Source organism: Bacillus rossius (genome assembly GCF_032445375.1).
Source record: "Bacillus rossius redtenbacheri isolate Brsri chromosome 9 unlocalized genomic scaffold, Brsri_v3 Brsri_v3_scf9_2, whole genome shotgun sequence".
Lineage (NCBI taxonomy): Eukaryota > Metazoa > Arthropoda > Insecta > Phasmatodea > Bacillidae > Bacillus > Bacillus rossius.
In genome coordinates this window covers 32,653,328-32,667,160 of record NW_026962013.1, presented here as the reverse complement: position 1 = coordinate 32,667,160, position 13,833 = coordinate 32,653,328, and the positions used below count along the sequence as shown (strand labels likewise).

The following is a 13,833-nucleotide window of genomic DNA, read 5'->3' as shown; positions in this document are numbered from 1 at the left end:
AGTAAACCTTGGATGAAGAATTTCTTGCCTTTTCCAGGTTTGGAAAAAAAAATTCTGACCACTGATATTACTTAGTTGGCAATAACTTTCAAAAAATTCAAATTCTAAATCGTTACTCGTTTGCAATCAACTATAAATTGTTTTATCGCACTACTGTCGATAGCACTGAAGGCAACACTGCTGACAATAGGTACTTATGATTAAAAAAAAATGAATGAAAAAAAAACCTTTTTGTTCATTTATATACGCTTTGGGAAAAGGGAGAAAGAATGTAACTAGTACAATTTTTAGTAAGTATCTGCTATAAAATAATTTTTTTCAGTAACCTCATTGCTAAAAATAGTAATTAAAAATATTCCCTGACTACTTACGAAATTCCCTGATTTCCCCCTGACTTTTCCCTGTTGCTATCGCAATGTCCCGTCCAGCGGCAAGTCTCGTTCATCATCACACACGTCACCGACTGCAGTGCCTCACGGCGGCATGCGAACCAAACTGTTCCTCGACCAGTAGAATGTCTCCTGGTATAAAAATTCGCAGTTCCTTAAGATGTTACCAATTATTCAAAGATCTGTAGCTACGAACTGCGAAAAGTATTACGAGATTTTGTGAAAACTCCTAAAAGGGCTTTTTCTTTAAATTTTTTAAGTCCTGTAAAAAAAGATGAAAATAAATGTGGCATCTGCCACATACCTAAGCGACTATACACAGGTTAGTACCACCACACGCTGTCGGTTGTCTGGACGAATTCGCCTTGTGGATACAGCAGAAACACGCATGCGCATCAGCCTTCACCGTGTTAAACTTGCGTCCATGGTGCGCGCGTACTTCACTGTTCTTCCGTTGCTTACTATATATTTTCACCAGCACTGTGGCAAAAAGAAGTATACTTCAAAACATCCAATATATTGGGGACCAAGCCTTTTATTGAACGGACGATACAGTCACTATTTTGAATAAGGTGTCTTGGAATATAGAAACTCCGAGGAAGAAAAATTTTCTCGTGACCGCGATAGACCATATGACGAAACTAGCCGATGACGTAATACAGTACTTGCGCAACATTTTCTGTTAGAACCAAGAAGGCTGATGTCGCATGTGTAAAATTGCAGGAAGCTGTGACGAGGAAAGGAAAAGAAAAAAAACTTTGTGGGCGATTTTCATTTCACTGGACCCGAGGACAGAGGGCCAGTGCCACGAGAAGACGTGGAGGAATTGTTGCATCTGCCTGTCGTCCTTCGCCGAAGCCTGCGAACGAAATGTGGCATCCTCAAAATTCCTCTTTAACAACAGGAACTTAAAAATTTTGGAAAAACAGGCCAACCATTTTTTATTTGTCTGAAGTGACATGAATGCGTCCGACCGATCGGTGGTTGAGTGAGTCCTAAGATGGGCATGGGTTTGAATTTACTAGTTACAAATACTACACTTACAGCCCAATAACGGTCACGGTGTTTATAACAGAAAAAAGATACACCCCATGGAAACCATGGGCACTAGCGCTGCGTCTTGAGAGTTGTTTCGAAAAGTGGCGGGAATTTCAAATTTAACATTGCCTCTTAGGGCACATTAATAATGCCGCAAGATTTTTTAAAACACTCCGCAGAATTTTTTTGTTATGATAAATATTGTACGACATAATGTTTCTTTAAAATATTGCAAATACTAGTAGTTCGCCGAAATGAGACCTCACATTTTTGGTGTGGGCAACTACTTGACGATTAATTGCAAGTAAGCTAGATTTAAACTGTGCGAGGAATAATACATGCTGTTTTGCAATAAAATAAAAACATTTTCTATATAAATAGGAAGGAGATACAACATTTCTGGTATGCCGCACCACAAAATATGTAGCTATCGAAATAAAGTGAATTAATTTTCACTGGCTTGTTTGCCTGATAATAGCTGATTGCATTACTTCCACAAACAGTGTATCTATGTTAGAAATTGATTAATAAAGCAACTATATAGCGGTTGGTACCTACTGAAACCAATATGGCGTCTTCAGGTACATACCTGTCTCTCCCCTTAAGCGAGCTGTACGCTCTACTATCTAGCGGATGGTACCTCCTGAAACCAATATGGCGTCTTCTCTCCCCTCAAGCGAGCTCTACACGCAAGGAGCTGAACGCCGCTCTCTCTGCGGCAGGTTCTCGCTGTCGCGGGGCGACATCGCCTACGGCCTGCCGCGCATCGACACGCTGCGCACGCGCGTGGCGGACTTCTGCCCGCGCTTCCTGCGCTCCCAGCGGCGGCGATGTGAGGCTTCGCGCTACCGCCGCCATGACGGCGCCTGCAACAACCCGGAGCGGCCCACGTGGGGCTCCGCGCGCGCCTCGTTCCGCCGCTTCCTGCCGCCCGACTACGCCGACGGTGAGCATTCCCATCCCCCCCCCTCCCAATCCTCTATTATTTATTCCTAACCTAACTAAAAACTTTGAATATATATACCGTATAGAAGTCGCGAGTGGATAGGATTTACTCTACGTTTTTCAGGAGCGTATGATGAGCAGCTTGGGAACTTCACCGCTGCAGTGCGCTGCCGTAACGCCCTGTATCGTCTTAGGTTGTTATTTACACGTTAGAGCGCAGCACTGTCGCCCGCTGTCATTCCCCGCACCCCACACCCATCATTCACTGCAGCTCAAGGTCGTTCAACGGAAGGGGGGAGAGGTGTTTGAAGAGTTCGACACTTGTCCGCTAGGGACCACCACAAGTCGATGCCCTAGAGATGGTGGCGATTGCGGCGGTGAATTAACCAACTACCTCAAAACCGTATTAGAAATTTTAACCTGGGCTGGCGACTTCTATACAGTATATATATTCAAAGCTAAAACTAAGTGTATTTGTAGGAGGGGACGGGGGTTAGGGATGGACCTAGGTGCGTCTCAGGGCGAAGCCTATACGCCTAGTCATGCAGGGAGAGGGTCGCATGCATCGTGTGCTTCTGTACGAGGATTGGCCAGCTCCGCGACTGACTTCCCTATCTCACAATTGGCTTAAAACTGTGCTAAGTTGGACTCGGGTAAAACCTGCATAGACACTGGGAAATATTCCTGGGCACAGACATGCGGGATGTAAAGGGGATGCTTTAATTGGTTAAGAGCATTACAGAGTATATAAGTCTATCATATGGGGGGTTAGGAACTTGGACGTGTGGTCCGTTGCTGGATTTATGACCAGGGGGGCTCGCAGCCCTGGTGGTGAGTGGCTGCACTATCCACTCACTCCGCTGCCAGTCAGCACCTAGAACTAGAGAAGAAAGAAAAGCAGACAAACTTACATACTGGGCACTTGATTAAATTGTTTCTATTATACACACAGCCCATAGCCGAGGCGTGGGTGTAGATAGCTTGAAAATAGACATAATAGACAATATACTAAAACCAAATTTATTATTTTTTTTATTGCGGCCGGAAAAAGACACATTTTGCGATATTTCATACACTACACGATCTTAGAGTATTTTAAACGTCACTGACTCAGCCATTCAATTTCGGTACGATCACCTAGTCTTAAACCTACCATCCCGAGAAAAAAATGAACGAATTTTTTGAGAGTTTAATATTTTAACGATTTACACGTATTGTTTATGTAAAAGACCCAACACATAACCCATATTTCATTGTAGTTACGATAACCTGAACATAAGAAAACCCCACCCTCCGAAAAAAAATTAACTAATTTTTTTGAGAATTTTATTTGCGTAACACGCCTGACCTAACCTATCTCTAGTGAATTTGTGAACTTTTACAACAGAAAGTCTGGTGTCTGACTTAAGAGTCCTTCTACAATAGGCCGAACCTGTGCGTGGTCCGTGTCCTTATCCGAATGTGAGTGACGTCACATAGTCTCACCGAAAACTTCCCTGTCCACAATTACGATGTCCGATGTCCAAATCTGATTTCTAAAGTTGTCACCAGAGCGCAGTAAATGTGCCAAACCAAATGTTTTTGTTTATTGTTTTGATGCTTTGTAATTTAAGATTGAACTTATGAAAGTTATAAGTGACTAACAACACCTTCCATTTCCTCCAATAACACAAACAAACACCACGTTTACAAACGGGAACCGGAAATTCAAATATTGTGAGTGTTCTGTTCTTTTCTATGTCCGAAGTACACAGGTTGGGGCAAAAAGTTCAAATTGACGAATGTCTTCGGACCAGGTAGGTTCGGACCTTCGCCCACTTGACGCATGACGTCAGAGGGTCACGTGGACCAATCAGCGACGAGTGTCCTTCGGACACAGTTTAGGACATTGCTATTGTAGACGGTAGTAAATAGTATGGAGGTAAGAAGTAAGGGAGTCGGTGTGTACAAAATTTACCACGTTAATACGTTAAGTCAAAATGAGAACCACCTCTTACCAAGCCTTCCCTATTAATAGCAAAACACTTTTTGGTTATAATTAAGTTCAATGCTAATTTCTTGCAGATGTGTTGGTATGATATTTGTTTATAAATATTTAAGATTCTTCCAAGCGAGTTCTTTTCAAGCTATTAAACAAATTCATAGCATATTAGCCTTTATACAACTATGTTTTGTTGTCCAATTGCTAAACAGTCAACTCCAACTTCAGAACAGACACCCACTCCATAGCCTAATACCTCCACGGTAAATGGTTTTTGGTAGTGGGTGGCAACAACTTCAGTGTTGCATGTAGAAATTTTTTTCCAACAATCGTATCCACCTTCGCTTTTTTTTTTTGTAATTTTTGAAATGTTAGTTTCTGATATTTTATTACTTAAAAGTCACTACAACAATCCATAAGACCCCAATTAACTTCAAATTTTTTTTATCCGTAACAGGCATTTATACGGCTTTTAGTGGAAGTAATTTCGTGAATGCAACGGAAGTCAAGAAATGGAAAATGTGTATGAACAAAAAAAGTTCACAAAATACAAGGGACACTTTGTAGTATTAACTGTTTAGTGAATTTCAACAATATGGGCAGTATTTTAATAAAATTCCTTGTCTAAAATCAGGTCTAAAGACGGGGTCTTTTTCTCTTTTATTGGAGCAGTTTCATTAGGTACATTGTTTGAAATTGGTGTCTGCTAATCAAAAGATTCAGTAGTAGACGTATCTGTTCCGATAACGAATTCTAGCGGCGGGTGCGGAAACTACGCGTGATTCACGTCAAAAAGAAATCAGGCTCGGCATTAATAATTTTGAAGATTTTCTACGTTAAATTTCGTGTCCGAGATTCGTTTTTACAAGTTGTATTTGCAACGCGAAAACCCGCGAATTTGCTCGTTACCGAGGTTAAACGTCACACATCTCTGGCGAGTGCTGAGTGACTCGCTCACATTCGTTCACACAGAACTGAGCGAACCTGCGTTGAGCGTGTGCGTGTGTGCCGCAGGAGTGAGCGAGCCGCGGGCCGCGCGCACGGGATTCCCGCTGCCCAACGCGCGCGCCGTGTCTGCGCTCGTGCACCGCGACGCCAGCAAGCACGACCACACCGTCACCTTCCTGTTCGTGGTGTGGGGCCAGCTCGTCGACCACGACCTCACCCTCACGGCCGAGACGCGCGGTGAGTCCTGCAACCCTGCCGACGTCCTCCACCCCTGCCGACGACCTCCATCCCTGCCGACATCCACCAGCCCTGCCGACGATCTCCACCCTTGCCGACGACCTCCACCCCTGCCGACGACCTCCATCCCTGCCGACGATCTCCACCCTTGCCGACGACCTCCACCCCTGCCGACATCCACCAGCCCTGCCGACGTCCTCCACCCCTGCCGACGTCCTCCCCCCTGCCGACATCCTCCAACCCTGCCGACGTCCTCCACCCCTGCCGACGTCCTCCACCCCCGCCGACGTCCTAAACCCCTGCCGACGTCCTCCAAGCCTGCCGACGTCCTCCACCCCTGCCGACGTCCTCACCCCTGCCAACGTCCTCCAAGCCTGCCGACGACCTCCACACCTGCCGACGTCCTCCACCCCTGCCGACGACCTCCACCCCTGCCGACGACCTCCACCCCTGCCGACGACCTCCACCCCTGCCGACGACCTCCACCCCTGCCGACGTCCTCCACCCCTACCGACGTCCTCCACCCCTGCCGACGACCTCCACCCCTACCGACGACCTCCAGCCCTGCCGACGTCCTCCACCCCTGCCGACGACCTCCACCCCTGCCGACGTCCTCCACCCCTGCCGACGTCCTCCACCCCTGCCGACGACCTCCACCCCTGCCGACGACCTCCAGCCCTGCCGACGTCCTTCACCCCTGCCGACGTCCTCCAAGCCTGCCGACGTCCTCCACCCCTGCCGACGTCCTCACCCCTGCCGACGTCCTCCAAGCCTGCCGACGACCTCCACCCCTGCCGACGTCCTCCACCCCTGCCGACGACCTCCACCCCTGCCGACGACCTCCACCCCTGCCGACGTCCTCCACCCCTACCGACGTCCTCCACCCCTGCCGACGACCTCCACCCCTGCCGACGACCTCCAGCCCTGCCGACGACCTCCACCCCTGCCGACGACCTCCAGCCCTGCCGACGTCCTCCACCCCTGCCGACGACCTCCACCCCTGCCGACGTCCTCCACCCCTGCCGACGTCCTCCACCCCTGCCGACGACCTCCACCCCTGCCGACGACCTCCAGCCCTGCCGACGTCCTTCACCCCTGCCGACGTCCTCCAAGCCTGCCGACGTCCTCCACCCCTGCCGACGTCCTCACCCCTGCCGACGTCCTCCAAGCCTGCCGACGACCTCCACCCCTGCCGACGTCCTCCATCCCTGCCGACGACCTCCACCCCTGCCGACGACCTCCAAGCCTGCCGACGACCTCCACCCCTGCCGACGTCCTCCACCCCTGCCGACGACCTCCACCCCTGCCGACGACCTCCACCCCTGCCGACGACCTCCACCCCTGCCGACGTCCTCCACCCCTACCGACGTCCTCCACCCCTGCCGACGACCTCCACCCCTGCCGACGACCTCCACCCCTGCCGACGACCTCCAGCCCTGCCGACGACCTCCACCCCGGCCGACGACCTCCAGCCCTGCCGACGTCCTCCACCCCTGCCGACGACCTCCATCCCTGCCGACGACCTCCAGCCCTGCCGACGTCCTCCAGCCCTGCCGTCGACCTCCACCCCTGCCGACGACCTCCAGCCCTGCCGACGTCCTCCACCCCTGCCGACGTCCTCCACCCCTGCCGACGACCTCCACCCCTGCCGACGTCCTCCACCCCTACCGACGTCCTCCACCCCTGCCGACTACCTCCACCCCTGCCGACGACCTCCACCCCTGCCGACGACCAGCCCTGCCGACGACCTCCACCCCTGCCGACGACCTCCAGCCCTGCCGACGTCCTCCAGCCCTGCCGACGACCTCCACCCCTGCCGACGACCTCCACCCCTGCCGACGTCCTCCACCCCTACCGACGACCTCCACCCCTGCCGACGACCTCCACCCCTGCCGACGACCTCCACCCCTGCCGACGACCTCCAGCCCTGCCGACGTCCTCCACCCCTGCCGACGACCTCCACCCCTGCCGACGGCCTCCAGCCCTGCCGACGTCCTCCAGCCCTGCCGACGACCTCCAGCCCTGCCGACGACCTCCACCCCTGCCGACGACGTCCAGCCCTGCCGACGACCTCCAGCCCTGCCGACGTCCTCCACCCCTGCCGACGACCTCCACCCCTGCCGACGACCTCCACCCCTGCCGACGACCTCCAGCCCTGCCGACGACCTCCAGCCCTGCCGACGACCTCCACCCCTGCCGACGACCTCCAGCCCTGCCGACGTCCTCCAGCCCTGCCGACGTCCTCCACCACTGCAAGGACAGGCATCCAACACCTTACAACACTCTTGTAACAAACCAAGTCACAATCACAGCCATGCGTGTTCGACAAGCTGAGTTTCCATCAAATATTGCAATATGGACGATATGGAAAAATTGTAAGAAATACGCGGAGACAAGTGGGCCAATCAGAATTCAGCTAGAGCAGCTGTTGAATTTCACAAGGTCCGTGGTACGTCTGCAGATAATTATGCGCTGTCAAAAATATTTCTAAATGCTGGATACGAAGCAGTTTCCGTGGTGAGTCTGTGGACTATCTAGACTGTTTTTTTAATAGCGGTAAATCATCTTCAATCATCGATTTTACGTTAGTTGCCTCAGCCCAGAAGTCAAGATGATGATGATGATGATGATGATGATGATGGGTTGATATAGGCCCGTAGCCTGGTGTGTCTCCCTAGCCAGCCCTAGGGGGAGATAGCCATGTCGTGAGCCTAGGTTACAAAGTTTTTTTTAAATCAACTGTTAGTTTATTTTTAAGATTACAAATTAGTGTATTGACTGCATTATCACAGTTGTAGTCATTCTGACAAAAATATAATTCAATTCTAAACATCAATTATTATTTCACAGGATGAACTGTTTGAAGCAAGCATTCCGTCACTATTGAATACATGGCAATTCATAAAATTATGTGCTATGCTCAAGACCAAAAATGTTTAATTTTATATATCAAATTTTGTTTTAAAAATTTTTGAAAACAAGCTGGCGTCTTTCAATTACCACTCCTAAGGATCAGTTGATTCTCTTGATGAAATGAAACAAGAAAAAAAAAAACTTCCTAAATTCTCATTACAAATTTTACTTTACAATATTCAGATACATTAAACAAATCATTACATTACAGAGTTGTGTCAAACGTTTTTGCTCAGTGGTGTAGGTCTGAAACAGAGCATACAGAAACAAGGTCAGCGCTAGTAACAGAAATCGTACAATGGGGTGAGAGAGAGAGAGAGAGAGAGAGAGAGAGAGAGAGAATAATTGCCCATTTAAATGCACACTGAAATCTAAGGATGAGACGCGCTGCAGGCGAATGATGCTGCAATGGTTCGCCGCTGCCTTCTGCAGTATGGAAATAGAAGTTCAACACAATACACAGTCCCTAAACGGGTAAGGGAATGTTCCACAAGTGAAAATTCTTTGACCGAGTTGGGGATAGAACCCGGAACCCTGGTCCCACTAGCCAGGAGAGCTAGCCATTTACACACGGGATCGGCGCGCCTTAACGATCTCTCGACAAAGAAGTTTTATCACGTGTCTTTGCTAGAGCGAATGAGTATGTGAAACAAGTTGTCAGCATAAAGTGTTCAGAAGCCACAGTATCCTCACAGAAACTCTCAAAAAAATTATATATTTTTTAAGTGTATATGTTTCATGATAATCATTTGTAGAATTTTAATTTAAAAAAAAATTCTGTGATAAAAAAAGTAATATTAATTGATGTAGTCCCTCTCGGATGAGTCTGGAAGATGGGAAGCAGTGACGGGAGTGTTGTCGGCAGACCCGGTGACCTTGAGGGAGCCCGACTGCTGCGGGCCGGGGGCGGAGCGCCACCCCAACTGCCTGCCCGTGGAGCTGCCGCCCCAGGACCCCTTCTACCGCCGCCACCGCCAGCGCTGCTTCAACCTGCTGCGCTCGCTCGCCGGCGTCAGGGACGACTGCCGCCTGGGTCAGTGCGGGAAGCCTGCTTTCCACAGACGAGAGAGCAGGGCCGGCGCGTCCATACAGGCGAACCAGGCAACCGCCTAGGGCGCCGAGTAGCTGGGGGCGGCGCAGCACGACACATAGCTCATATAATGTGTTTAACGATTATTGAAACTAGATGAAAATTGATTTTTGTAACAGTTTGGAATGTGTATATTGATATAAGTAATTATTTAAAGTCCACGGTGACCTGTTCATGATTTGTAATAAGTAAAAAAGTAAAAAAAAAAACACAAGCCTGCTAACATTTGATTGTTGACAAAATCTAAGGCTTACGTGATATATTTTGAGGCAAGGAAAATTTTTTTAGGGGTGTCCGGCCCAGACGGGGGGGGGGGGGGATTAAGGTTTTTCGCCTAGGGCGCCAATTTACCTTGCACCGGGCCTGCGAGAGAGCCAAACTCCCGATCGTGCATCTTCGGTTTTTATTTTTTATTTTGGACAACTCATGATAACTAATGGTCAATCATGTTAGGTTAGCTGAATTATAAATACTTTAAAAACATTGTGGACGGTTGATTAGGATATCTACATTAAAGATACTGTGAAATCATGTAAACGGTTTTATAGCCCTGGATAGCTACATATTAGAAAGTTATTTGCTAAGCAACCTTCGGGGAACTTCGGGTGTGGCTCTCTCATCTGTGAAATGAAAGCTTCCCCAGCCACGTGGCCACAGAGTCGTAGCCATAGAGCCATTTCAACGAAGTTATAGTCACAGAACCGTAGTATCGTAGTCATAGAGCCGTAGTAAAAGAGTCATAGAGACATAGTCGTAGTTATAGAGGCATTGAGCCATAGACTCATTGGAATAAATTCAAAGTCATAGAGTCGTATTTATAGTCATACAGCCATATAGTCAGACATAGAACCGTAATAGTAGTTTTAGAACCATGGAGCCATAAAGTCGTAGGCACAGAGTCATAGAACCATATTTTCGTAATACTATTCACAGAGCCATAGAGACGTACGGGCCCACCAGGCGACTGACGTTCCGCGGTCTCCCCTGACGTCACACACTCAGCTGTTCTGCTCGCGCGCCGCCTAGCACCGCGATTACCAAAATATTCAGTAGTGTCCTTGAACGTTCCAGACCAATTTAATAACTTAAAATCTTAAAATTAAAAATAATAAGACTAAACAAGAATTACAATTTCCTTATTTATAACAAGATATAACAAACTCAAATCCAAAATAACTTTTATTACCAGGGCATCTGAAAAGGTTAATAAAATAAGTTAACCATTTCTGCCAACATAAACATTATCAAAGGTAGAGGCTGTAGCACACATGCTACAATAGTCACAAATCAATTCACATAGAGCCATAAGGTATTTTTATTATCATTTTTTTTTCTTTTCAGTTTATCGATTTCCCTTCCTGCAGTTATAAAGTTGTACATTAATAACTTATAAAAATGGCGGATGGCGATCCTAAGTGGTCTGGTGTCCCTCAGGCCCGCGGGCGCAGACGAACGCGGTGACGTCCTACCTGGACGGCAGCGTGGTGTACGGCTCCAGCGAGAAGGTAGCCGACGAACTGAGGCTGCTGCGCGGAGGACAGCTGAGGACCCTGCCCATCTTCAGGGAGCTGGGGCTCAAGAACCTGCTGCCCCTGAAGATAGACTACCCGGAGGACGGCTGCATCCGGCCCGACAAGGACGTGTACTGCTTCCTCGCCGGTAGGACACGACCACCACCTCGCCACGGCGTATAGCCACGGCCACGATTGTTTCCCAGGCTCAGTTTATTTCAGGATAGGCTGTGAAGCCAATCCTATTTTTTTTTAGAATGTTCATAGCCGATAACAATGTGGCATATTTCCTGGGTAACACGTTACTGGGTAGCCATTTCTCCATTTTTGTAACTGGCTCAGGGGCGTCAAGGGAATTTCAAAGACCAATCATCGATGTGAATCAGGGGTGCAATAACTAAATTTCCAAAAGGGGGGGGGGGGGCAATATACCTTTTTATAAAGAATCATCGATCCCCCCTATTGAAGCGGGGGGCCCGGGGGTCCTCACCCGGGAAAATATGTATTTCAAGGTGGAAAATGGTACTATTTAAGCAGTTTTATCATCTAAAAATTGGTTACACAGCACTTTCTTTGCCCCCGTTTGCCCCCACTTCAAGGTTTCAGAAGGGGGGGGGGGGCAAAATACCCTTCCCCCCCCCCCCCCTGTTGTTGCGCGCCTGATGTGAATGAGAAGTATAAGTGCTTTAAGTATACTTTCCTACCCAAAGAATCCGTTAAATAATCGTGGCTGTATGTATTGCGCACCATGGTCGAAATATATTTTGCTCTAGGGCATGTGGAGTGCTCAGTGACATACTTAGCATCGTGGTCACAATCACGAGCACACGTTTTTGTAATTTACCTTATGAGTTAATACAGCTGTTTTCGTGGGTCAAATTTGAAATAAATGTTTGTGAATTTATTAATATGACATTTATATTTTGAAACTTTCTTAAAGTGTAGTTTCACAAACTATAATTTTTAAGTGAATCTTTTTTGCATCTGGTAAGGCAAATCGAGACGATAATGTCATCAGAACATAACGAAAAATAGTGTAGGGCAGTAGTATATAATAGGGCATACTAGATCAGGATGCAGGTAGTGGATTGAAGATTGTCGACCGCCATCTTGGATTTGTGACGTCACGGCGGCAAAAATTCCTCAAAATTCCTCAAAAATGACTCAAAATGACTCAAAATTTCCCGTTTTAAGAAAAAAATTCCCGTTTTCGAGGGAAAAATTCCCGTTTCGAGGGAAAATTTCCCGTTTTAGTCCTTAAAAATCCCAACGGCTAGAAATGTCCTGATAGAGGCTTAAGCATCCTTAACTCAAGCCTCAGTTAAGCCTCTATCAGGATGTGACCTTGACCTTTGACCTTGACCCCGACGGCCATCTTGGATCCACCATCTTGGATGACGTCATTTCGTTTTCTCGAACATTCCGGCATTGTGTTATCGGGGCATTTTGAATGATGACGTCACCGCTGCAATTTTCGTTACGGCCGCCATCTTTAAATTTATTATCCGATTTTAATGAAAAAATATTTTAAAATTATAAAAAAATTAAATAAAAAATTTTTGTAATAACATATTTAAAAAACAAACATTTACAACACGGAGCTCGGAGTCCTCGGTTCGAACCCGACGAGTGCAAAAAAAATAAAAATGGCGACCGATCCTTCCCTCGTGGTGGGTGCTGGCAGACTGACTCCCACCACTTTTTTTCAAAGCACATATATATCGTCAGGTAGTATGACGTCATGTCCGCCATCTTGTCCTCGTCTGCTGGAAGCCATCATCAGTGTATCGTCGGCGAGAGTGCGCTGACGCCATGTTAGTTTAATTCTTATCCGCTAGAGTACAGTAATCATTTATTATTGCTGTGACACCCGACATCTTGTCATTTGGCCGCCATCTTGAAAATCCGTAATTATTTAGCTAGAAATTCGGGAAAAATTCCAAAATTCATTAAATAAATTTGTAATCTATATACTGATTGATTAGGTCGACTAAGGTCCTTGGTACGATCTAGGACGATGCAAAAAAATTAAATAAAACATCAATTTAACATAATAGTAACAGGTTCGAGGAATTAAACACCACAAGTTATTTTACAAACATAATATTTATTACATAATTTATATTCTACTACAGGATCATTTGCGAAAGCCAGAAATCTTATAATCATTTAGTTCCGCAGCGGTGTGAAATGACTAATTCTTAGCTCCAATCGGTTTGTACTAGACAGAGTCCAGCCAGAACCTTTACAGACATAGTCAACCTCTTCTTGACAGAGTTTCTGGATACCATTTTTAACAGTTTGCTTCACATCGTTAGAACTGTAAATTACTGCAACCGATGTCTTGAATGCACACTTCTTCACTTTGTCATCGAACGGATATGGCTTTCCATATATACAGTCCAACCACAAGTTATATTTCAAAGGTCCGTTTGTTGCTACATCATCAGTAAGCTGATTGATTATGTCCTCTCTGATATCATCAAGAAAATTACAAATGTCTTTCGACTCACCTAACGTATTTAAATAAAAGTAGTCCTTCAATGTTCCACGAAATGCAGACTGCGCTAAGTAGAAGCCATTATCGTTCACTTGTAATGCGCCGAACACAGTCTTAGGTTTATTTTCCTGTTCAGACGTCATACCAATCGGTTGCTGCACATCGGTTTTCTTGCTTGTACGCTCACGAGCCTTCAACCTAAACCGAGGAGTCGAAATTTCTGCAGGTAGTTGAGCAGTAGGCACACGGACTTCACCTTTACAGTTTTTCGCATGCCGTCG

General features: G+C 47.1%; 1 protein-coding gene across 1 annotated transcript in view; it reads left to right on the top strand.

Moving 5' to 3' along the window:
* Positions 1 to 13,833, top strand: part of LOC134543189 (peroxidase-like) — an 82,582-nt gene that overhangs the window by 36,852 nt on the left and 31,897 nt on the right. The window contains exons 4-7 of the mRNA XM_063388082.1: positions 2,150 to 2,373; positions 5,368 to 5,538; positions 9,317 to 9,484; positions 10,976 to 11,200. Of these exons, the coding sequence (XP_063244152.1) occupies positions 2,150 to 2,373; positions 5,368 to 5,538; positions 9,317 to 9,484; positions 10,976 to 11,200 (788 nt within the window). The remainder of the gene's footprint in view (positions 1 to 2,149; positions 2,374 to 5,367; positions 5,539 to 9,316; positions 9,485 to 10,975; positions 11,201 to 13,833) is intronic.